This window comes from Dendrobates tinctorius, unplaced genomic scaffold, assembly GCF_039654945.1.
Source record: "Dendrobates tinctorius isolate UK_male_01 unplaced genomic scaffold, ASM3965494v1 ptg000143l, whole genome shotgun sequence".
NCBI classification, from domain to species: domain Eukaryota; kingdom Metazoa; phylum Chordata; class Amphibia; order Anura; family Dendrobatidae; genus Dendrobates; species Dendrobates tinctorius.
In genome coordinates, this window is record NW_027361810.1 from 40,701,481 (window position 1) to 40,727,721 (window position 26,241).

Here is a 26,241-nt window from a genome sequence, read left to right on the forward strand (position 1 = left end):
GACTCCTCCAATCCCCAAAGATGCCAGATAGTGCGCGCCTGTTCCAGTCGTACCCTTCTCAGTAGGGACCTCCTCCACCTCCCCATCTCCGACAACCCAGTGCCCCCAGCTGATTCTTCCAACTGCCCCATTTTGAGTTCCCGCAAGCCAGCCTCCGACAACGTGAAGTCGGAGGGCAACCCATTAGGAGGGCCGAGGTATATACCTGGTGCCTCCCGGCGGCGCAGTTTCTGCTCCGGTGCGGACGTAGTGACGGTGGGGGCTGCCTCCTGTGGCAGCAGTGAAGGGGCTCCGGATGCTGCCGGTGGTGTAATGGCGGCGGCAGGCTCCACGGAATCTGCCTGGGGAAGCTCCGGTGCAGCAGCGGCGGTTACCGCAGGTGTAGGCCCCTCCTGGGCGCGCTGCCAGTTCAGTCTCCACAAGGCCTCCTGCCTCAGTCACAAACATTGGGTCAGCCGGGCAATCTCCTCCTCCAGCTGCCGTCGATTCAGCCTAGAAGCAGGGTCCGAGCCTTCAGCCATGGCACCGGGGAGATCCACCTCCCCGCGCTCCGCAGGCCTCCTTCCCTCTTCTTCTATCATGGCATTCTGGCATTCTTCTTCCTGTCTCGGCTCTTTTCCCACCACTGGCTTCTGCCCCTCCTTCTTGGGGCGGTGTCTTCTTCCAGCGCCTCTATACCAAGCCAGTATACGAACCTCTCGGGGCGTGGGCCATGTTGCTGTCACATAGTAATTCAGGCAGGGGAGGCCCAAGACTGTTTGCGGTCTTTTCCTAGGACCTCCCATATCGTCACGCCCTTCTTCTCCGCGCCAGCGACCATTTTTAATGTTCATTTTACAGTCTATTAAATTGGGTCTTCTGCACATTCTCAAAAGTTTTAAGTCCGACAAATCTTAGGCACACAGAACCCGATGGCATCGGGTCTCATCAACCTGTTCGTGACGCCAAGATTGGGTCACCCTCCCAGGGCCGTGGGGTACTCGGTACCGGGCCGGTGTCGGCGGGATGTGTCACAGCAGTGTTGATCCGGTCCATGGCCCTGGGCACCCAATTAATAGGGGGAGTTTGAATGGTGGAATGTAGTTAATGGAATAGTTTGTGACGCCACCTGTGGTGTTCGGCAAGTGGGATGTTGGGCCGACTCTGCTTGCAGATCCTCTGGGGCTGGTGGTGTGTTGCAGCCAAGATGGTGAAGCTCCCCACAGGTGAAGCTATAGCCCCAGGGCAGTGTATATGTGGAGTTAGAGGAGAGGCACAAGCGGTGTAGAAGCTGGTACCCAGATGTAGCAGGGTTGCATGGGTTGGCGCAAGAATGAATGGAGGACACCAGGGCTTGCAGTTCCAAATCTTTACTCACAGTCTGTAGTACACACAGGTGCCTGCCTCTGTGCCGTGTCCTCTGGGTCCGGGACTCAGTCAACCTCCAGGCAAGATGGAATGCTCCCTTCCAACGCTCTGCCAACATGTACCTTTCTGAACGTCTCCTCTATAGCGCCTTTAAGTGTGAAGATCTCCTAGTACTGAGTTACACTGGAGTTCCTCCTGACAGATGTTCCCAAGAACTCTACTTGTATGGCAGACAGCTGTAGCCTGCTTCGGGGACTCCTCACTCCTGAGTCCCGGGTCACTATCCAAGTTGCTGTTGTGCTCCCAAGTCTTAGATGGGAGTAGTGCATTTACAGCCCACTACTCCACCGGTGTCTGCTGCAGGACCATTAGCATCCATACAACCTCGGGGACTGGGCCCCGGCCTTGCGCTTAGAACTTCTAGGCAGGGTTCTCTCCTAACCCACGTCCTCTGTTCCCTTTTAGGCCGGAGGCACACTGGCGAGGAATATGGGAGAGTGAGAGGCGCAAAAAGCACGCATTAGACACGGACAAATGATTTTCTATGGGGTCACTCGCACCAGGCGTATATTTCTCCTCCGTATCCTACGCCCATGCTGCGATTGTCAGCGTACTACGCCCGTAGTACGCCAATGCAAGTCTATGGGTGCGCAAAAAATACGGATTACACACGGAATACGCGTGTGACTTGCGAGAAATACGCACCCAGTGTCTTTTAGCAAAGCCGGCAATTCAGTGCACGATACAGTAAACTCATACTGACAGGTTTAATAAAGAAATGAAAGAATAGATATATACACATAGAATACATACATATATATATGCATTCTATGTGTCTATATCTATTCTTTGGTTTCTGTTATAAACCCTGTCATAGGGCTCCATTATATGTCCATTTTGCAAGCCTGCGAGAAAATCTCGCCATACGGATGCCATAGGGATTACATACGGATGCTGACATGCGCAAAATAGGCGACCACACCTTGATTACGGATGACATAAGGAGTGTGACTCCAGCCTTACTCCTTCGTTCCGTACTAATCTCTCTCTCTTATGGAAGATCAGGCTACAGTTCAATGTCTTTCTCCTTCTTTCCTTTCCCGTGCCAGCAGACCCAGGTCACTGAGGTCTGCTGCAGTCTCTCAGGGATCTTCTTTCCTCACTCCTCTCTGAGTGGCTTCCTCTCCCAGACTGACCTGTAATCCTAAACATTCCCGCTCTTTTATGTATTCTCACCTCCACCCGCCTCCCAGCACGTTTCGTGTTCCAAGGAGGGAGCCACCAAAGGTGCTCTGCTACACTCCAAGCAGGGAGCCGCAATGTGGCTTTGCTGAACTACTCTGTTGTGTGGGGTGCGAGTGTTGGAGCGTGGTCAGGAGCCTCCAACTTACCTGGATGGTGGGGCACCACACCTCAGGGGAGGTGCAGTACATCTGTGGCGACTGAGCCTCAGGGGCGCCACACCTATTTGAGCCCTGAATCCACTGCCAATCTGAGCACAGAGTAAAATGCCAGTAAGTAATAATGACTTATTCTGTGGAAGCAATGCTTCATGAGAAGTTGAAGAATCACTGAAAAAAAGGCAGAGATGCTTACCTGCCTAGGGCTCAAAACAAAGGCACTATCAGGGTGCAGTGGACCCAAGCAATTGATGTTTAGTGGTAGGATTCGCAAATTTAAGGACCCGTGACGTGGGCTGTGAGCTTACGTATTGTGGCCATAATATCAACTAATACCTTATGTATATTGATATGTTTTTGTGCACTTTATCTATTTTTCAGGGTGCAGTTGGGCCCAGATGGCTCTGTAACTGTGGCCTCTGTTCACACAGGATGCATTTGGGAGGCACTGGACAGCCCGCCTGGTCTAAAAGTATGGGCGTTGTTAATAGGCTGTAAGCCGGCTGCTCTGCATTACCTGTGTGAATAATGCCTAAGGCTGGTTTCACACTTGCGGTTTTTTGCACTGTGCTTTTGCGCATAAATGCGCATGCGCTTTTTTCCTATACTTAACATGGGTGCGCATAGTCATGCATTTGTACGCGTTTGTATGCGCATGCGTTTTTTGTAGTGTGCGCCCGAGCGCACAAAATGCATCCTGTTGCATTTTTTGTGCGCCCAACCTGTCTCAAAAAAAACGCATGCGCACGAAATTCACCGAAAAACACATTATAGTCTATGGGTGCGCAAAAAGCCGCAAGTGTGAAAGTAGCCTAATACAGACTTTTTGTGTGCACTAGTATACCAAACAATCACCCCCTCCATGGGTTGGTAGGTGGAGAGTATTGCTATATTGTACTGCACCTGTGTTGCTGCCATAATTACTTGGGTCCACTGCACCCTGATAATGCACTTGTTTTGAGCCTTAGGCAGGTAAGCATCTCTGCCTTTTTTCAGTGATTCTTTAATATTTTTGTAGGATTTTTTTTAGTCCTTTTTGTGTCTGTGAGCTTTCCTTTTTTTCATGAGAGGTGGGTTATAAAAAATACAGGAACTTTTTTTTTCCTGTAAGTTATATAAAAAAACCTTTATGAAAAATGCAAAATGTAGAATTGTAAAGTATATACAGTACATATATAGTATTATTGGCCCTACGTTCCCTCAGATCTATGCTAACTCATAGGGAGTCTATTGCAAGTAAAGACTACATGAAGTGAAATAAATGAAAGGAGAGGCTTAAACACACTCAGTCAGAACACATCAAGATGTGGTAATGGCCCGGATTGGGGGGTGGTCCACTGCTTACAGCGACCAGACGACACAGACACCAGACGGAGGCAGATTTTGGTTGCAACAGGTCCGATTTTATTGGCCATCCTCCAGACGACCGTAGCAATACACCGCAGCACCTTTACAGCTCTCCGTATTCAGGCCCGGGTACCTTCACCTTCGTTCAGTCGTAGTGACGTTCCACGCGGATCTTTCGCTGGGGCTGCCCTAGCCTATCTACCGCCAGCGCTTCACCAGTCCGAGGTCGTCGTCCAATCGGTACCCCCGGGGCCTCGTCTGTCCTGCGGTTCTTTGTGTCAGGGCTACCCCCTGACTGACTCTTCCTATCAGTCCCCTGGTCGAGTTCTCCACCGTTGTCAGTTCTCCGTACTGATTCTTCTCCTCCTGAGCTCCTCCCGGGACTAACACCGTCTGGAACCCTGTCCTGTCCTATTTATCCCCCTCCTCCGGAATTTCCCTCCTGGGTTCCTATCTCCCCGCCCCTCATGACTAAGCGGTTTCTAAAGCCCTAAGCTGCTGTCAAGTCCTGAACTACGCTCCCCCTGCCATTTTGTGGTCAAACTTAGGTATTGCACTCCTATTCCATTTTCCCCAGCTGTTTCCCTTCTGTCATTGCCAATATCCGACTACAGTGCACAAACTATCCCTTCTCTCTACTGACATGTCCGTCCGTCAGGTCACCTTCCCTACAAAAAAACAGGGAATCTGTAATTAATAAGTTATTGGATAAAAATGTTTTTAAGGTTAATGCATTTTTTTAGTTTCATTTTAAAAATTTTCCATGCTACTTTTTATCTGTATGAAAACATGGGAAATTTTGCAATTTGCACTCAGACCACAAAGGCCTAATATTCTATTCTTTACAACAGCCACAAGGTCAATGGCAGCAATAGACTGGCTCTGTTAATTGACCTGTGTAGAAGTATTTTCTAGGCATGCTCTGATCTGGGGAAAGGTTAAGATTTTCTATGCCTAACCTAATAGAAAAAGAATATTCACTGACAACTGATACCATAAAATAGTTCAGTGTTCATTTTATTGTTAAGAATAGATATTGAATTACAAACCTTTTCACTTTCAGTGTCTAAGGCCGAAGTGGCTTCATCCAAAAGCAGAATTTTAGGGTCTCTTACAATAGCCCTGGCTATAGCAATACGCTGTTTCTGTCCTCGGGATAACTGAGATCCCCCTATCCCAACATTTGTTTCGTATTTCTGTACAAAAGAATGAAAAATAAAAGTTTTAGATTGAAATTCCAGTAACACATCCAGATCTATGGCCAATCTTGAAGAATTTGTCCAAGAGGTGGTTTAGAAATTCTTCAGTTCTCATCAATAAAAGAGGAGATATTAGTATTAATATTTTATGTTGGCCATGATACAATAGCTGACTTTTTCATGAACATGAAATCTGGGTAAAAAAAAAACTGCGAATAGTGATAAGAGAATTTGAATTCATCAGCTTTGACAAATTTTCAAAGAAAATTTGATTTGTAAGTAATTGATTTGTCGCAAATCAAAAGTGGGGCCAAGCCTCCAATTGTCCTGAGAAGACACGTATAGCACTCTGAGGTCTCCTAAGACTGTGTGCCACCCTTTCAAGCTCTTTAATGCAAACATAGCCTTAACAATGTCAAAGTGACCTCAAAATAGATGGCAATGGGTAAAAAGATGGTAAGTGGTGGCAACAGTCTGTTCCTCAAACATTAATCTCTCCCACACTATGGTCCCGGTTCATTGAGACCAGAATTTTCTTGCAGGTCTTGATGAAGGGGCATGTTGGAGTTAGATGCTCCTGACTCATGAAGACATGCATGTCTGAGAAGTGGCGGGCCTGATGCCAAAAATCTCACTCCAACGAGGGACTACAGTGAGATTTTTGGTATAGGGAGAGCAACAACTTTCCCCTGCCCCACCCCGATCCACCCCAGTGTCATCCATTTAGCTGGAAGAAACTGGAGTTAAATCACCAAAAGCCCCTAAATTTTGCAATTTTTCAAAGTTTTTACATCACTCTTGGACATAAAAGCGTTGATGAATCAATGCCAAGCTATAAAGTTTCTTCAGTGTTTTATGACTTTCCCTTTCACTATAGATAACCTGTAAGGACACTCTATTTTGGCCTCATTTGAGTCAATTGGGGCAAAAAATACATTCAGCATATGTGTCAGTAGTTTTTTTGTGCATATGCTAAATGTATTAATGAGTAATTTTGCAATAGAGATTAAAAACTACAGTATATGACAAAACATTAAACCACAGGCAAAACCTGCATGTATTTTACTAGAGGACAAGAGGCAAAAATCTGAGGCCAAAACTCAGATTTCTGCCATGAATCCAGTCTTATCCGTAAAGTGTAAACCTCAGCATTGACAATGTAGACTTTATTAAAAGAGTTGTCTAAAATGATGTCTGCAGTCACTCTGTGTGCAGACTTACAAATCCCCCCCCCCCCAGTGCCTGTATTGTGTGGAGCAAAGATTCTGAGACAGGAACTACAGTGATCTATGTATTATGAATACTCCCTGCTTCTAATCCCAATGCAAAATCTGCAATAGTATCCCACCTGCTATTTAATTTTTTGACTAATATTGTTTCCACACATAACAGAGAGGCCTTTGGACTTCATGCACTTTTGCCCAGGAATTTTTTACCTTAGTCCTTTGAATGTGCATTATACTGGGTGGGCCATTTATATGGATACACCTAAATAAAATGGGAATGGTTGGTGATATCAACTTCCTGTTTGTGGCACATTATTATATGGGAAGGGGGAAACTTTTCAAGATGGGTGGTGACCATGGCGGCCATTTTGAAGTCAGCCATTTTGGATCCAACTTTATTTTTTCTAATGGGCAGAGGGTCATGTAACACATCAAACTTATTGAGAATTTCACAAGAAAAACTATAGTGTGCTTGGTTTTACCATAACTTTATTCTTTCATGAGTTATTTCCAAGTTTATGACCACTTATAAAATGTGTTCAAGGTGCTGCCCATTGTGTTGGATTGTCAATGCAACCCTCTTCTCCCACTCTTGACACACTGATAGCAACACCGCAGAAGAAATGCTAGTCTAAGGGGGTCAGATTCTTTGTAAGAATTCTCAGACCTGACACCCATAATGTGGTGGTGCACCATCTTGCTGGAAAAACTCAGGGAACATGCCATCTTCAGTGCATAAAGAGGGCAACACATCATCATGTAGTAATTTCAGATATCCAGTGGCATTGAGGTTACCATAGATGAAGAATGGCCCCACTATCTTTGTACCCCGTATACCACACCATACCATCAATTATGGGTGTCAGGTCCGAGCATTCCTATATGAACAGTTTCCTGGAAAGTGGATTGGTCATCGTGGGCCAGTTGAATGGCCACCAGGGTCTCAGGATCTGACCCCCTCAGACTTTTATCTTTGGGGTCATCTGAAGGCAATTGTCTATGCTGTGAAGAAACGAGATGTGCAGCATCTGAAACAACGGATACTTGAAGCCTGTGCTAGCATTTCTTCTGTGGTGTTGCCATCAGTGTGTCAAGAGTGGGATAAGAGGGTTGCATTGACAATTCAACACGATGGGAAGCACTTTGAACACATTTTATAAGTGGTCATAAACTTGTAAATAACTCATGAAAGAATAAAGTTACATTAAAACCAAGCACACCATTCTTTTTCTTGTGAAATTCTCAATAAGTTTGTTCCGACAAGCCTACAGCCTGCAATGATCCTCGGTCTATGAACCACCGCCCGACCTGCTCTACCCTCTCCTACTGTATCCTCACCCATCCCTGTAGACTGTGAGCCCTCGCTAGCAGGGTCCCCTCTCCTTATGTACTTTTGTGTCCCTTTTCTTACACATGTCTATTATACTTGTCTATATTTCCCCTTTTCACATGTAAAGCGCCATGGAATAAATGGTGCTATATAAATGCATAATAATAATAATGTGTCACATGACCCTCTTCCAATTGAAAGAAATAAAGTTGGATCCAAAATGGCCAAATTCAAAATGGCCGCCATAGTCACCACCCATCTTGAAAAGTTCCCCCCTCCCATATACTGATGTGCCACAAACGGGAAGTTGATATCACCAACCATTCCCATTTTATTTAGGTGCAACCATATAGATAGCCCACCCTGTAGTATCCCAATTTCTAGTATTATTTGCATGAGTAAAGAATACATGATAGTGGGATGAAAAGAGAAATGTAATAAGAACTCACATCCGGCAGAGACATGACGAACTCATGTAAGTGCGCTTTCTTTGCAGCATCAATCACTTCCTCCGACGAGACGTCTCGAGAGTTATCTCCATACTTGATATTGTCAGCAATGCTTCCTTCAAATAACACCGGCTCCTGGGACACTATGCCAATCTTGCTTCTCAAAAATGCTATGTTTACATTGGAAGTTGCATGTCCATCCACGAGCTGTGTGCAATGCAATGTATACATGGTTAGGTATGGTCTACAGACAAGACTCAGCATAGATAGATCAAAGATAAGACTTGACCTGATACCACTACACTTCTAACCACCAAAAGGAAAATAATGGTGTCAACTCCGATGGTGCACAGTGTTGCCACTGACTGGTATTTTGGTTATGTTGCCTGGCTCCCACTCATATGATTCCCAGTGGGCGGTGACTTGGGTCACTCATGACACACTCAAACGATGTGCCCGCCCCTCTTCTCTTCCCCTAGACATGCGCTAATCAACATTGGTGTTCCATATACTCATTTAGTGTTGTCTGACACTATCGACCATTTAGGTGTCTAAGAAGGTCTCCCTGATGGAGTGACGCCATCCCCCAGACAAAGGCATATTGCTGAAATGCCCATTGGGGCTTGGCACCACACCAGCAGGGTGTAATGTATAAATAACAATATTCCTTTACTTCAAATCTTTAACTACCCTAATTTAGTTTATTCAGGCACTGTTTTGATGGTGGGTATTTTCATTGGATAATATCCATAATCTTAAATAACACAGGTCTACAAAAAAAATATGTTCATGTGCCAGGGTTTTTTTTAATGAATTTAGGGTATTTTTAGGGTGCTGAGTTCAGAAATCCCATTACTTTTCCTGAATTTGTTCTAGTTTTTAAAAAACAGTAATTCATCCACGAAAATAATGCATTCTCCCAATGCAACTTGTGTGTGATGGTCTTTTTGTTCTGTCTTTTCCATGTCTACACTTAGGCATTATATTTGATTTATTGTACTATTATTCCTATATTTTCTGTACACATTTTTCTGGTGTATGTGCCTCGAGTTGTTGCTTTATTTGTCCCTGCAATTAGCTTAGTACTTAGTACTCGAGCTTTTTGTCCACACGATGACGCGAGCTTCTGTATAGTGTAGATGAAGAAATTAGAAATAGTGTACTTACTACTTTCCCCTCATCTGGATCATAGAATCTTTCCAGTAATTGGACACTGGTACTTTTTCCACAACCACTGCTACCCACAAATGCCAGAGTCTGCCCAGATTTTACTTTCACTGAAAGACCTTGCAGCACCATGGTCACTGGACGACTAGGGTAGGTAAATTTGCAATTCACAAACTCAATGTCTCCTTTGAAATTGTCCTGTGTAAAGAAGGATATATATGTGAGGAGCTAAGGTACTTTTAATACAACAGAAGTATATATAACAATGTATAGTATACGATGCTCAGTTATACCTGAAAGATTGACATCGCTAGTGTCAAAGATTATGAACTGTGTCCCCAAACTTCTTGCCCAGTGCTCCCAATTTCCAGTGATCGCTATGCGACATTAAACTGTGTCGGCGTTAACTATTCTCCTCATACAGGTAACCAGCTCTTTCAATCTCTGCTCTGAATCAGCTCCTGTGTTTCTCCACTCCATTCAATGTCAGCAAGCAGTTAATCCTGAATGCTATATATGTTTTCACTATGCGAGCTTATATCTGGTATATAGTTATTTCACCTTACTCTGCTTGTCCCCTTATGTTGTCAGGTCAAGAAACTTTCAAAGTGCTTTATGATCCATGTAGTGCTGGACATCTGTTTATCTGACCACAACATTTATTGGGTCCTGCTGTCTCAATTTAGCTTGATTGTTTAACGAGAAGAGAGAGAGCGAAAAAAAAAAAAAAAAAGCTCTAAAGGCCCCTTTACATTTAGCGATGCATCAGCGATACCAACAACGATACGACCCGATCAGGATCGCTGGTGCATCACTAAATGGTCGCTAGTGAGCTGCCACACAGGCAGATCTCTCAGCGATGTAGCAATGCAGCAGCGGTGGTTACTTACCTTTCAGACGTGGCGATCCTGACGTCCTCCCACCCGCCTCCACGCGTCGCTCATCGGCGCCAGCAGGAAGACCAGCAGGAAGCGCCCGACGAGAAATGGAGCTGCACAATCTCGCACGATCAGCGACAGACAGCAGGGGAGCCGATCGGAGGTAAGTATCACACATAGCGATATCGCTAGCAATATCGCTGCTGCGTCACAAAATCGGTGACGCTTTAGCGATATCGCTAGCGATATCGCTATGTGTAAAGGCCCCTTAAGCCTTAAGGGGCCTTTTTCATCCATTATAAGTTTATGCTTAGAACATACATCACTGCCCTTCACCTCTCCAAACAAACCTATTTCAACATCCTCATCACCTCACTGTCCAATAACCCTAAACGTCTCTTTGACACTTTTCATTCTCTACTCAACCCAAGAGTACTGGCCCCAACCATGGAGCTCCGAGCTGACGATCTGGCCAATTACTTCAAAGAAAAAATTGACCAGATCCGACAGGAAATTATCTCCCAATCACCTCATACCATGCACTGTCCTCCCTCCCCCACTGCATCTAACTCACTCTCTAATTTTGAACCAGTCACAGAAGAAGAAGTAAGCAGGCTCCTTGCATCTTCTCGCCCAACCACTTGCACCAGTGACCCATTTCCGTCACATCTTCTCAAGTCCCTTTCCCCTGCTGTCACCCCTCACCTAACTAAAATATTTAACCTCTCTCTTCTGGTATCTTTCCCTCCTCATTTAAGCATGCCATCATACATCCACTACTTAAAAAAACATCCCTCGACCAAAACTATGCCGCTAACTATAGACCTGTCTCTAATCTTCCCTTCATCTCTAATCTCCTGGAATGCCTGGTCCACTTCCGTCTTATCCGCTATCTCTTTGATAACTCTCTTCTTGACCATCTCCATTCTGGTTTTCGCTCTTTACACTCTACTGAAACTGCCCTCACTAAAGTCTCTAATGATCTACTAACAGCTAAATCAAATGGTCATTACTCCATGCTAATTCTCTTGGATCTCTCTGCAGCATTCGACACTGTGGATCATCAGCTCCTCCTCACTATGCTCCATTCCATTGGCCTCAAGGACACCGTTCTCTCCTGGTTCTCCTCCTATCTCTCTGACCGCTCCTTTACTATATCTTTTGCTGGTTCCTCCTCCTCTCACCTTCCCCTTACTGTTGGGGTTCCTCAAGGATTGGTTCTAGGCCCCCTCCTTTTCTCCTTGTACACTGCCCCTATTGGACAAACAATCAGTAGATTTGGTTTCCAGTACCATCTCTATGTTGATGACACCCAATTATACGCTTCTTCTCCTGACATCAGGCCAGCCTTTCTAGAAAACACAGGCAATTGTCTAAATGCTGTGTCTAACATCATGTCCTCACTATATCTGAGACTGAACCTGTCAAAGACTGAACTCCTTGTGTTTCCTCCCTCTACTAATGTACCTATACCCGACATTGCCATTTCCGTGTGTGGTTCCACTATTACTCCCCAGCAACATGCCCGCTGTCTTGGGGTCATACTTGATTTCGAGCTTTCCTTTGCCCCCCACATACAGTGGGGCAAAAAAGTATTTAGTCAGTCAGCAATAGTGCAAGTTCCACCACTTAAAAAGATGAGAGGCGTCTGTAATTTACATCATAGGTAGACCTCAACTATGGGAGACAAACTGAGAAAAAAAAATCCAGAAAATCACATTGTCTGTTTTTTTTTCATTTTATTTGCATATTATGGTGGAAAATAAGTATTTGGTCAGAAACAAAATTTCATCTCAATACTTTGTGATATATCCTTTGTTGGCAATGACAGAGGTCAAACGTTTTCTGTAAGTCTTCACAAGGTTGCCACACACTGTTGTTAGTATGTTGGCCCATTCCTCCATGCAGATCTCCTCTAGAGCAGTGATGTTTTTGGCTTTTCGCTTGGCAACACGGACTTTCAACTCCCTCCAAAGGTTTTCTATAGGGTTGAGATCTGGAGACTGGCTAGGCCACTCCAGGACCTTGAAATGCTTCTTACGAAGCCACTCCTTCGTTGCCCTGGCGGTGTGCTTTGGATCATTGTCATGTTGAAAGACCCAGCCACGTTTCATCTTCAATGCCCTTGCTGATGGAAGGAGGTTTGCACTCAAAATCTCACGATACATGGCCCCATTCATTCTTTCATGTACCCGGATCAGTCGTCCTGGCCCCTTTGCAGAGAAACAGCCCCAAAGCATGATGTTTCCACCACCATGCTTTACAGTAGGTATGGTGTTTGATGGATGCAACTCAGTATTCTTTTTCCTCCAAACACGACAAGTTGTGTTTCTACCAAACAGTTCCAGTTTGGTTTCATCAGACCATAGGACATTCTCCCAAAAACTCGTCTGGATCATCCAAATGCTCTCTAGCAAACTTCAGACGGGCCCGGACATGTACAGGCTTAAGCAGTGGGACATGTCTGGCACTGCAGGATCTGAGTCCATGGTGGCGTAGTGTGTTACTTATGCTAGGCTTTGTTACATTGGTCCCAGCTCTCTGCAGTTCATTCACTAGGTCCCCCCGCGTGGTTCTGGGATTTTTGCTCACCGTTCTTGTGATCATTCTGACCCCACGGGGTGGGATTTTGCGTGGAGCACCAGATCGAGGGAGATTATCAGTGGTCTTGTATGTCTTCCATTTTCTAATTATTGCTCCCACAGTTGATTTCTTGACTCCAAGCTGGTTGGCTATTGCAGATTCAGTCTTCCCAGCCTGGTGCAGGGCTACAATTTTGTTTCTGGTGTCCTTTGACAGCTCTTTGGTCTTCACCATAGTGGAGTTTGGAGTCAGACTGTTTGAGGGTGTGCACAGGTGTCTTTTTATACTGATAACAAGTTTAAACAGGTGCCATTACTACAGGTAATGAGTGGAGGAAAGAGGAGACTCTTAAAGAAGAAGTTACAGGTCTGTGAGAGCCAGAAATCTTGATTGCTTGTTTCTGACCAAATACTTATTTTCCACCATAATATGCAAATAAAATGAAAAAAAAACAGACAATGTGATTTTCTGGATTTTTTTTTCTCAGTTTGTCTCCCATAGTTGAGGTCTACCTATGATGTAAATTACAGACGCCTCTCATCTTTTTAAGTGGTGGAACTTGCACTATTGCTGACTGACTAAATACTTTTTTGCCCCACTGTACGATCACTGGCTCGCTCTTGTTATCTGCACCTCAAAAACATTTCTAGAATTCGACCTTTTCTTACTTTTGACTCCGCAAAAACTCTTAGGCTGGTTTCACATTCGCGCTTTTTAAGCGCACGCACGGCCGGGGGTAGCTCCGCCCCCGAGCCGGCTCTCTGCCCGGCGTGCCCGCCCCTTCCTTGTAGCGCCGCCTCCTAGCGCACAGCGGCGCCTGCGATCGGCGCACCCTATCTTTAGCATAGGGTGCGCAGATCGTGCGCAGGCCGTGCGCTAGTTGCGCTTTGACCTGCGCTGCGCACTTTTGACGGTGCGCCGTGCGCGCCAAAATCAAACTTTTCAGATTTTGGCGCGCACGGCGCACCGTCAAAAGTGCGCAGCGCAGGTCAAAGCGCAACTAGCGCACGGCCTGCGCACGATCTGCGCACCCTATGCTAAAGATAGGGTGCGCCGATCGCAGGCGCCGCTGTCCGCTAGTAGGCGGCGATACAAGCAAGGGGCGGGCACGCCGGGCAGAGAGCCGGCTCGGGGGCGGAGCTACCCCCGGCCGTGCGTGCGCTTAAAAAGCGCTAATGTGAAACCGGCCTTACTGTTTCTCTTATTCATTCTCGTCTCGACTATTGCAACTCTCTTCTAATCGGTCTCCCTGTTACCAAACTCTCCCCCCTCCAATCTGTCTTGAATGCTGCAGCCAGGATCATATTCCTCACCAGTCGTTACACCGATGCCTCTACCTTTTGCCAGTCATTACACTGGCTACCCATCCACTCCAGAATCCTGTACAAACTTAGTACCCTCACCCACAAAGCCCTCCATGGCTCAGCACCACCCTACATCTCCTCCCTCGTCTCAGCCTACCACTCTACCCGTGCCCTCCGTTCTGCTGATGACCTGAGGTTAGCATCCTCAATAATCAGAACCTCCCACTCCTGTCTCCAAGACTTTACACGTGCTGCGCCAATTCTTTGGAATTCACTTCCCAGGTCAATACGATTAGTCCCCAATCCCCACAATTTTAAGCGTTCCCTGAAAACGCATTTATTCAGACTGGCCTACCGCCTCAACACATTAACCTAATCTATCCCTGTGTGGCACAGTCAAAAGTTTTACCATAACCAGGTTCCCCGCATCATGTTCCCACATGCTTTATGCATCCATTAGCCCTCTGTGTCTGTACTGTTACACACTTAACATTATGGCTGGTCCAAACAATCAGGGCAATTGTTACCACCCACCTTTCATGTCTACCTTTTTCCTCATAGACTGTAAGCTTGCGAGCAGGGCCCTCATCCCTCTTGGTATTTGTTATAATCTATGTTATTATTGTTATGCTGCAATGTCTATTGTCTGTACAAATCCCGTCTGAAATGTAAAGTGCTGCGGAATATGTTGGCGCTATAGAAATAAAATTTATTATTATTATTATAAAATTAATTAATATGGCGCCAATTCAGTTCAATTCCATGATCAAGCAAGGAGCCACTAGATGCCTGTCACATCACTCCCCGTTTTGTAGGCCGCAGGCTGCTGTGTACCTGCAGCATACAAGACGTCAGTTCCCAGCACTGTGAGTGGGAGGCTGTGGTGTCATGATACTGTGGGGGGGCAACAAATTGTGTTTGAGGGGACTGTGGGTTCATCATTCTGTGACTGTGGGGTCATTATACTGTGTGTGGGCCTGTATGTTCATGATACTATGTGTGGGGGGACTGTGCTGACATCATACTGAATGGGGGAACTATGGTGTCATCAGGGGGTCTGTGAAAGCATTTTACTATGCTTGGGGAAATGTTAGGACATTATACAATATTTGGGACACTGTGGCAGCATCATACTGTCTTAGGGCACTATGGGGGCATTATATCTTGCTGGGGGCAAAGTTGGGTCATCATACTGTACATTTGGGGTGTATTGTAAGGCATCATACTATGTGTAGATGGCATTTTTGGGAACATCATACTCTAAGCGATCCTTGAAAGATGTATCATAGTGATTGAGAACCCTAAGTTGATTCAATAGGGCAACATTGCTATGTAAGTGCCGCAATACATGTCCCTGTCATGGTTTTAAAAGTCAGGAGGTAAGTCCTTCTGTTTTTTCACTTATGGGCCGTGAACCCCAGCTACTCAGATGGATTATTCAGATGGGCCACATGGAAAAGTCGAGAAGAGTAAATTACCCCAATAAGAAAGAAAGTCACCAGTAAGTTACAGACTTTACCATTTCCAAGTCAAGGCATAGATAGTATGTCTGTATTAATTGGACACAAAATGGCAGGAAGTATTTTTCAGGAAATATCTGACAGTCTTACCTGATGTCATGATCCAGTTTGGATCTGACAGTTTAAATTCACAAAGTGAACTTTTTTTCCTTTGGCTTGGTGCCAAAGTGGTGTGATTGCCCCCGGTGGCCATTAGAATTATTGCACGTGGTGTCGTTCATTCTAAGTTGCCCCGGTGGTGGAGAGCTGTAGTGCACTTTAGTTTCTTTGGTTTAATGTGCACTTAATTATAAATCAGGTGTGAGGCTCTATAAAAGAGAGCCAGGTGTGTTTGATCACTGTTTGTGATATTGTCTGTTCATTTGGCAAGTAAGCCTGGGGTGAGGAAGGAGCTGAACATGAGTCCTGTGCAGCCCAGCCAGAGGGGACAAGTGGCAGCTTTGTGGTCTACAAGAAGGGCTGGCATGGCATGGTGGAGTACAGTTTATGGTGTTGGCAGGAAGTGCATGCATGGCTTGGTGGAGTGGCGACTATGGAGAGAGTTGCACTCAGCATGCGGGACTTGGTTGCTGAGAGCTGGACTCAAGCATGCTTGACTTTTTGGGCAGGAGCTGAACTCATCTTTGGGACTCTGTTACTGGACTTCTGCAATTGGTGGTGGACTCTGCTCCAAGGCTGCACTATGGTGAAGGATCCAGTTATGGTGATGGATCCGGGTGGAGGAGAAGATGCACGCAGGTGGTGGGCTCTGTTGCTAGGAGCGTACGCAACAGAGCAAAGCTAAATGGTGTTTCCCCTGTTTTGTCATCTTTCCTCATGTGTGTTTTAGTGCAGTGGTGGGATTAGTTTCCGCACCGACCAATTCCCTAGTGAGGGTTTAGGTCAGGGCGAGCTAGGGTTTTTAGGTTCCTGTTGCGCGCCTGGTGCGGAACCGGCATAGGGAACATTAGGAGTGCAGGGAAAGTGGCTCAGGGGAGCTCAGGAGGTCTCTACTTCCCTATTCCCTATCGCAGGGCCCACCATTGTTATGTTTTCCAGGTTTCCCTTATTGTTTACATTCGCCTTACTGGAGGCGGGGTTTCCAGACTTGTATATACGTGTAATGTCTAAATTCACCAGTTGGAGGCGGTGTATGCAGCTGCACGTGTTTATTATTTAAATTCGCCCCACTGGAGGCGGTGTATCCAGGGTCACGTGTGTCATATGAGTTCGCCTTGCGGTACTCGCTGCGTCCAGACACACGTGACCGTGACACCTGACCACTCAATTGTAGTATTATTTGGATACTGAATGGAAGCATTATTATGGTAACGAATAGCAGTATTTATTGGCGTTTTCTAATAGCATATTTGTATGTATCCACGTTTTATACAGGAGCAAAAATACAAAATCTAGGGGGCTCTAAATGTCCCTTTGTCACATATGAGAAGATCAATAAAGACCCTTGATAGTTGGGGGCATTGTTGAAGATTTTTCAATGGGGACCATAAGCTTCAACTTACACCACTAGTTTTATATACATATATTATTATTATTACTATAATATTGAGCCATAATGACTTGATGGATGAATGATCTGTAGCAAGATCGATCTTGTGCAAGCCTAGAAAGGTCCACCAGGGTCTTCTTGTTATCTTGATAGTATCAAGCCATCGGGTTGCTGGTCTTAAGGTACTGTCACACTTAGCGATGTACCAGCGATCCCGACCAGCGATATGACGCCGTCAGGATCGCTGGTACATCGCTAAGTGGTCGCTAGTGAGCAGCCACACAGGCAAGTCTCACCAGCGACATCGCTGGGGACAGGGATCGCTACTTACCTGTCACACCAGGTGATCCTGCGTCCTCCCGCCCGGCTCCACGCGTCGCTCGTCCTCACAGCAGGAAGCGCCGCAGGAAGCTGACGACGAGAAACAGTCCAGGACGTTCTCGCGCGATCAGCGATAACCAGCGGGGGAGCCGGTCGTAGGTAAGTATCACACACACAGATATCGCTAGCAATATCGCTATAACGTCACAAGTTATAGCGATATTGCTAGCGATATCTCTTAGTGTGACAGGCCCTTAACTCTTCGCCTTGTTCTTATGGTGTCTAAAGTAGGCAAGTCGTAGCTTGGTGATCTTTGCTTCTTATACAGTTTTTTAAATATGAGAACTGTCTAAAAATGGGAAGTTGAGCACCCTACTTTATCTATTGTCTCGGGTTTCTATAAATCCAATATTCTATACATTAAGATCATGTATATTTGAGAAAGGTCAATATGGTGCTGTCATAAAAGGAAAGATAAACTTTGGTCTAAATAGAGTAGATTATATGATGCTTGTAACCAGAATATTACAATATGTCAGGAGACTGAGATATTGAAAACATTTCAGTGGTAATGGAGATATAGAACAATTATATGGAACAATTATAACCTCTGCACAGCATGTTTTCATCTATAGATAAGTCACTGGGGGGGGTGTGGATGTAATAGATTTTATAATTGACATTGCACATTTAAAGTCATGCTTTGAGACAATTCCAGTTCACAGCTTGGTCTCACTGGAGAATACGGAATCTGAATATGCAGGTTTATGGAAGGGACAATTCCCATTTTGGTGCTTTGTACAAGATATTAGAACATGAAAGCTGTTTAGTGACATCTGTGAGTAAAACAATGATCTCAGCCACAAGAGAAGAAACGCTGATGAGTGCACACATTTCCATCACAATGCCGGCTCAGATTAGTTTTTCGTAAGATCGACAATAATTTATTGCGCCCTGGTTCAATTCACAAGAAAAAAAAAGGAATGAAAAGACATCTGATGGGAATCTTACCCATTTATCTCCATCTGTGCTGTAGACGGTGGTCTTGGGGATGCGGTCAAGTAACTTGAAGAACTGAACGGCTGCTATTTTTGCTTTGGCATAATCTGGAGTGAAGGATGATGCCCTTCCCAGGGCAGTGCCACTCGTGACTATGGCAGATATAACTCTGTAATTGAAAGAAGTAGAACTTAGTTAGTTTTTGAGGATAAAAACAAGAAAAATGTAGGAGCAGGAGTAATCAATTCAAGGGGCTATCCAAGACTAAATATTTTTTTTACTATGAGCCAAAAAATTAACAGGCACGGAGTTGTTAATTAGTAACTACCTACCTGTTCTCTCCTATGCTGACTCTGAGCAGTCACTGACCGGCGATTCAGCTGCACCACGTCGACAGAGCAGCTCTTCCTCTTTTGCGCTGCTCTGTTGACAGGGACATCGTGCTGATTGACAGCCAGATGCCTGCTTTTAGGCAGCTGAGATCGAGCTATCAATCAGCATGACACCGGCAGTCACACCCCATCAACAGAGTAGAGTGGAAGAGAAGCCGCTGCTCTGTTGATGTGACTTAATCGGAAGCCGCATAATCGTCGGCAGTGACAGCTCTTTGCTGTCAGAGATCTGCGCTGGACAGAACACGGAAGTAGTTAGCAACTACCTGCCTGTCAGTTCTTAGGCCCGTAGTAAAAAATGTATATAGTCTTGGGTAACCCCTTTAACAGCAAAGTTTGCCTAGTGCACATATTTACTCTGAATGAGCTTTGCTAAAGCCTTCAACCCTTTAAAGGATATATCCACCAAAATTTGCAGCGCATTTTAATTGAAAGAAGGCAGCCTTGCAAACAGAGTTGATTAAAAATACATTCTAAAGTTTTATATCTATGCCTCCAAAGTAGATCAAAGTAGATCCATGACCACAGACTACAAACAAACCCTGTGTAGTCTGATTCTGTGATCATTATCAAGTCATTGTCCTCTCTGGCTAATAGACAAATGGCCTGAATACAAGATCTTCCATACTTTATCAATGAGCTATTGCGCCACTACTTTTCTTTTATGTTTTTAATAATCAGCAACAAATGTGAAGCTTTAAGTCTTTCAATAGCTTTTTTTTTACACTAGACCTTCCTTACTTACGTGCTTCCCTTTACTATCAACTCAAAATTCCCTAAATGGATTCCCCCCCACCAAAAAAAAAAAATCAAAACCAAGACAACTTATATGAAAAGTTTGAGACATAAGAGTTAAAGGGGTTGTCTGGGCTTTTCACATAATCTCAGTACATATCTGGGCAGCAGAATTATGACAATAAGTAATTTACTTTCTGTCACTAGTTTGCATGGTTTTCTAGATATTCTGAACAGAACGTCCAAGGGGGGTGTGTTATGACATTGAAATGAGAACTAGTCGTAACCTCCTACTCTATTCCAAACATGCCCTCTATAACAACAACCCCACCCTCCATAGCTACAGGCCCTCCCCGCCCACATGAAGAAGCCCTCATCACACAGGAACAAATTCTTCTCCTCCAGCAGCCTCTGTGCGGAGAGCAGAGAGCAGCTGCTCCTCCCCCAGACACACACTGAACAGTTATCTATGGAAAGTGAAACCAGTGAGGAGGGAAAATTGTCCTGTATTCTGGGCCACTCCATGATTACAATACATAACTCATTATCAGTAATTCCTTCCCTCACTGTCCCAGGCTGCTGGCAGCAGTGAGAACAGACTGTGTGATGGCCAGTGATGGGGGCTGCAGCTTCTAATCTGCACAGGGGATGGCAGTCACTGATGTAATCTGTTCTGTGACAAAGCCTCTGCTGTGTGAATGAGACAGCTCTGTGTCACTGATGTCTTCACACAGCAGCAGATTTGGTGCAGTGTATGTGTGAGCACTGTGTCTCTAATGACACAAATACTGATGGGAGCAGCCTGTCCAATCAGCAGCTGTAACAGTGTGAAGTGTTGGGGGGTGTATGTATGTATGTATTGTGCTGCTTTCACAAAAACAGGATCACTACTGTGTTCTTTCCAATGCTGGAATAATGATAAAGATGAGTGCTGGTGCAGTTTACTGCCTGCCAATGAGTGGGCAGTGGGTGGTGCTGGTCACTGGTGCTTGCTGGGAGTTTGGTGGAGCTTCACACATACACTGCACCAAATCTGCTGCTGTGTGAAGACATCAGTGACACAGAGCTGTCTCATTCACACAGTAGAGGCTTTGTCACACAACAGATTACATCAGTGACTGCCATCCCCTGTGCAGATTAGAAGCTGCAGACCCCCATCACTGTCCATCACACAGTCTGTTCTCACTGCTGCCAGCAGCCTGGGACAGTGAGGGAAGGAATTACTGATAATGAGTTATGTATTGTAATCATGGAGTGGCCCAGAATACAGGACGATTTTCCCTCCTCACTACTTTCACTTTCCATAGATAACTGTTCAGTGTGTGTCTGGGGGAGGAGCAGCTCTCTGCTCTCTGCACTGAGGCTGCTGGAGGGGAAGAATTCGTTACAGTGTGATGAGGGCTGCTTCATGTGGACGGGGAGCGCCTGTATCTATGGAGGGTGGGGTTGTTGCTATAGAGGGCATGTTTGGAATAGAGTAGGAGGTTATGACTAGTTCTCATTTCAATGCCATAACACCCCTCCCTTGGACGTTCTGTTCAGAAAATCTAGAAAACCGTGCAAACTAGTGACAGAAAGTAAATTACTTATTGTCATAATTCTGCAGCCCAGATATGTACTGAGATTACGTGAAAAGCCCGGACAACCCCTTTAATAAGTAGAAATAAAAATAACAGTACCTGAAAACCTTAGCATAATGTAACCCCTCCGTGTGGACTAAAAAGCCTCCAAATCTGAAGGAGGCGGCATAGGCCATAAAAATGACGCACTGGGAAAAGCCAAAACTGACACCATACACATGAGCCTTCTTCACTGCGGCCTTGTACGGCATCTCCAGCTCCTTCTCATACATTTGGACAAACATATTTTCCTTTCCCAGTCCTGCAACCGTGCGAATATTACCAATAGCTTCACTGGAAACCTGGGGGAAAAATAATAAATCTACCGTAAGTGAAAAATTAAATCTAAAATTTATATCATTTTTTGAAATTTTTCTCTAACAGCTTAGGATAAAGTTGGTGGCGTTCGGTGCTTCTGACATGACTTTTGACCTCAAGCACAGAAAAGCTTGTTATCCAGGAAGATGAGGTTTTCTTTTTTTTACTTATTAATGTCTTTAAAGCTAAATTTTCCAAAGTTGCAAATTTATGCAATTTTATGATTTTAATGGCATTCGTTTTAAGTAAACGATAATTAAAATGCATTCTTTCGAGTCTCCCCAAGCTATTTGGGCAATTTTTAGAGTGTAATTAAATGTGTCTTTTTTTTTTGTTTCTGCCATTTAGACTTAAGTCTCTTTATAAGTAGTGTTGAGCGATACCGTTTGATACCCAAAAATATCGTATCGGATGGTATCGCCCGATACGAAAAAAATATCGGGTATCGCCGATTCCGATACCGGAAGTCCCATTCAAGTCAATGGGACTTCTGGTATCGGAATTTAAAAAAGCCCTTTATTTCCTTGTTGGCTAATTCTACATAATTGAAAACAAATAAGAATCATGTAGAATGTATTGTGGGAGGTGGAAGAGACATTAAAGGCATAGTGGTTTATTCAAATCACATGGCATAGCATTAATTCCAATTTTTTTTTTCAAGACGTTCGGAGTTAAAAAGATATTGACTATGTTAACTTTTTTATATTTAGTCAGATATGTATGTTTCACAACTTCCATGCTCTTCACCTTCTTTTGTACTTCTCCCACACTTTCTCCTTCATGATCCGCAGCAGTAGCATTTTTTTCATCAACTTTTTCTTCACCTTATTCATCTTCTTCTTCTTCACCTTCTTCCCATTAATTTTTTTTTTCCATTCTTCATATTCTTCTTATTCAGCTATTATTAATTTTCATATGCTAGTTCTTCATCTTCTTCCTATTCTTCTTTTTCTTCATTTTCTTATGGTGACAGGCATTCCTGTTGTACTTATCTATAAAAGTTATAAGATTACACCTTACGTTCTGCCTGTCACAAAAGATTTACAACAGGATTTGTCCGCGTTCAGTTTGGCCTGCAGCAGCAGGCATTTTCCAGGGGCACCACGAGGAGGAACGGACTCACCCCCATTTACTGCTTAGTCTTCTTCTGCTTATAATTTTGATTTCTTCTATGCTGATTTTTAGTCTTAAGCTTAATGTTCTTCTGCTTTCTGTTCTTCTGCTTTTGCTTCTTCTGCTTCTTGTTCTTCTGTCTTTTGTTCTGTATCTTGGTGGTTGTCTTCATGTTCTTTGTCCTCTTGGTCATATTATTTAGGGTCATATTTCTGGTCTTCTTTGGTGTGGTCTTCAGGGTCGTCGTCATGGAGATCAATAAGGATTACCAAAGACAATTTCAAAAAGCTTGATCTTGGAAATGTAGCAGAAGGTACAAGAAGGCTGAGAAACTGGCGAGAACCAGCTGACAGTACTGGAACCCGTAGTGGCAGCAGAAGGAACAATAGCCAATGGCACTACTGAGGAACAGCTGACGGTGCTGGACCCTGGTTACTATGCAGGAGGTACCTGTGCTAGAAACCACTACCAAGGACCAGCTGACGTTGCTGGACCTCGGATACCGAGATGGAGGCACCTAGGCCAAAGGCTCTGGCGAGAACCAGCAGACAGTGCTGGAACCCGGATGGGTAGCAGAAGGAACAAGACCCAATGGCACTACCGAGGACCAGCTGACGGTGCTGGACCACGGTTACTGAGCAGAAGGTACCTGTGCTAAAAAGCACTACCAAGGACCAGCTGACGGTGCTGGACCTCGGATACCGAGATGGAGGCACCTAGGCCAAAGGCTCTGGCGAGAACCAGCAGACAGTGCTGGAACCCGGATGAGTAGCAGAAGGAACAAGAGCCAATGGCACTACCGAGGACCAACTAACGGTGATGGACCACGGTTACTGAGCAGAAGGTACCTGTGCTAAAAAGCACTACCAAGGACCAGCTGACGGTGCTGGACCTTGGATACCGAGATGGAGGCACCTAGGCCAAAGGCTCTGGCGAGAACCAGCAGACAGTGCTGGAACCCGGATGGGTAGCAGAAGGAACAAGAGCCAATGGCACTACCGAGGACCAACTGACGGTGCTGGACCACGGTTACTAAGCAGAAGGTACCTGTGCTAAAAAGCACTACCAAGGACCAGCTGACGGTGCTGGACCTTCGGATACCGAGATGGAGGCACCTAGGCCAAAGGCTCTGGCGAGAGCCAGCTGACAGTGCTGGCACCCGGATGGGTAGCAAAAGGTACCCATCCAAAGCAAAGTAGCCAGGCCGCAAGCCTGCCGCAGTTACCAAAACCCACAGTCCTACAGGGGGTCCTTGTCCCATTGGCACTACGGATCCAGCCTTCAGTGCCAGTTCCCGCAGCCCACATAGGAGTCACCTAAACTGCAGGCACCGTAGAGTCGGCTAACCCGGCCGCAAGAAGACAGGACAACGGATTGGTGGCATAGTGACCTTGACACTACCCGGAAACAGCTGGCATGCTGGAACCAGGGTGGGCAACAGGGAGTACCCGTGCCAAAGACACTGCCGAGAACCAGCTGACGGTGCTGGAACTCAGATGGGTAGCAAAAGCTACAAGAGCCAATGGCACTACCGAGGAACAGCTGACGTTGCTGGACCACGGTTACTAGGCAGGAGGTACCTGTGCTAGAAAGCACTACCAAGGACCAGCTGACGGTGCTGGACCTTCGGATACCGAGATGGAGGCACCTAGGCCAAAGGCTCTGGCGAGAACCAGCTGACAGTGCTGGCACCCGGGTGGGTAGCAGAAGGTACCCATCCAAAGCAAAGTAGCCAGGACGCAAGCCGGCCGCAGTTACCGAAACCCACAGTCATACAGGGGGTCTGTGTCCCATTGGCACTACGGATCCAGCCTTCAGTGCCAGTTCCCGCAGCCCACATAGGAGTCACCTAAACTGCAGGCACCGTAGAGTCGGCTAACCCGGCCGCAAGACGACAGGACAACGGATTGGTGGCATAGTGACCTTGACACTACCCGGAAACAGCTGGTGTGCTGGAACCAGGCTGGGCAACAGGGAGTACCCGTGCCAAAGACACTGCCGAGAATCAGCTGACGGTGCTGGAACCCAGATGGGTAGCAAAAGCTACAAGAGCCAATGGCACTACCGAGGAACAGCTGACGTTGCTGGACCACGGTTACTAGGCAGGAGGTACCTGTGCTAGAAAGCACTACCAAGGACCAGCTGACGGTGCTGGACCTTCGGATACCGAGATGGAGGCACCTAGGCCAAAGGCTCTGGCGAGAACCAGATGACAGTGCTGGCACCCGGGTGGGTAGCAGAAGGTACCCATCCAAAGCAAAGTAGCCAGGCCGCAAGCCAGCCGCAGTTACCGAAACCCACAGTCCTACAGGGGGTCCATGTCCCATTGGCACTACGGATCCAGCCTTCAGTGCCAGTTGCTGCATCCCACATAGGAGTCACCTAAACTGCAGGCACCGTAGAGTCGGCTAACCCAGCCGCAAGACGACAGGACAACGGATTGGTGGCATAGTGACCTTGACACTACCCGGAAACAGCTGGCGTGCTGGAACCAGGCTGGGCAACAGGGATTACTCGTGCCAAAGACACTGCCGAGCACCAACTGGCGTTGTTGGAACCCAGGGACAATCATGGTGAAGGCCGAGGCCTACTTGGTGGTAGTTTGAGATTGTTTGTAGGCTACAACAGACTGTCAACGTGCTCCAATTAGGCATCTGTCTCCACTCTGTTTCCAGGATTTCATGTGACCACCAACACCGCCAGTTTATGCGTACAGTAGCCGTCTGCTCAATCCACACGTGTTCCTGTGTTACTGGGGTTCTGTAATGTCAGCAGATCCCCTCATGTGTGTCTGCCAATGTCTCCTGCTCTGTCCACATTCCCACCACTTGCAGTGTTGGAGGTCAGGGGAAATACTAGAGACAGAGTGGAGACAGAGGCCAAATCAGAGAATGTTTAAATCTGAAGTAGTTACAATTTGGAGGCAGCAGCACTTTGCCCTCCACACAGCAGGGGATCAGCTGACGTTACCGACCCCCACTTTCACATGAACGAGTGTTTTTTTCTGTGTGGACAGCACTTCCGAACAACAACTGACGATGTTGGAGCCCAGGGATAGTCATTTTGTAGGCTGACGCCTACTTGGAAGCAGTTTAAGATAAGACGTTGTTTGAATTTGGAGGCAGCAGGAGAGTTTGCCGTACACACAGCAGGGGATCAGCTGAAGTTACTGACCCCCACTTTCACATGAACAAGTGTGTTTTTCTGTGTGGACAGCACTTCCGAGCACCAACTAGCATTGTTGGAGCCCAGGGACAATCAGGGTGCAGGCCGAGGCCTACTAGGAGCCAGGTGTAAAGCTGAGGTATTTTGACTTTTGCAGGGAGCAGGACACTTTGCCCTCCACACAGCAGGGATCAGCTGACGTTACTGACCCCCACTTTCACATGAACAAGTGTGTTTTTCTGTGTGGACAGCACTTCCGAGCACCAACTAGCGTTGTTGGAGCCCAGGGACAATCATGGTGCAGGCCGAGGCCTACTTGGTGGCAGTTTTACATTGTTTG

At 45.9% G+C, this 26,241-nt stretch overlaps 1 protein-coding gene across 2 annotated transcripts in view; it reads right to left on the reverse strand.

Annotated features, from left to right (window-relative positions):
* LOC141049384 (bile salt export pump-like) overlaps positions 1 to 26,241 on the reverse strand; it is a 127,643-nt gene that overhangs the window by 4,219 nt on the left and 97,183 nt on the right. For both annotated transcript variants that reach the window (XM_073545806.1, XM_073545804.1), the window contains exons 23-27: positions 21,366 to 21,607; positions 18,572 to 18,728; positions 9,466 to 9,663; positions 8,299 to 8,505; positions 5,144 to 5,290 (exon numbers count right to left, since the gene is read on the reverse strand). In XM_073545806.1, the coding sequence (XP_073401907.1) occupies positions 5,144 to 5,290; positions 8,299 to 8,505; positions 9,466 to 9,663; positions 18,572 to 18,728; positions 21,366 to 21,607 (951 nt within the window). The remainder of the gene's footprint in view (positions 1 to 5,143; positions 5,291 to 8,298; positions 8,506 to 9,465; positions 9,664 to 18,571; positions 18,729 to 21,365; positions 21,608 to 26,241) is intronic.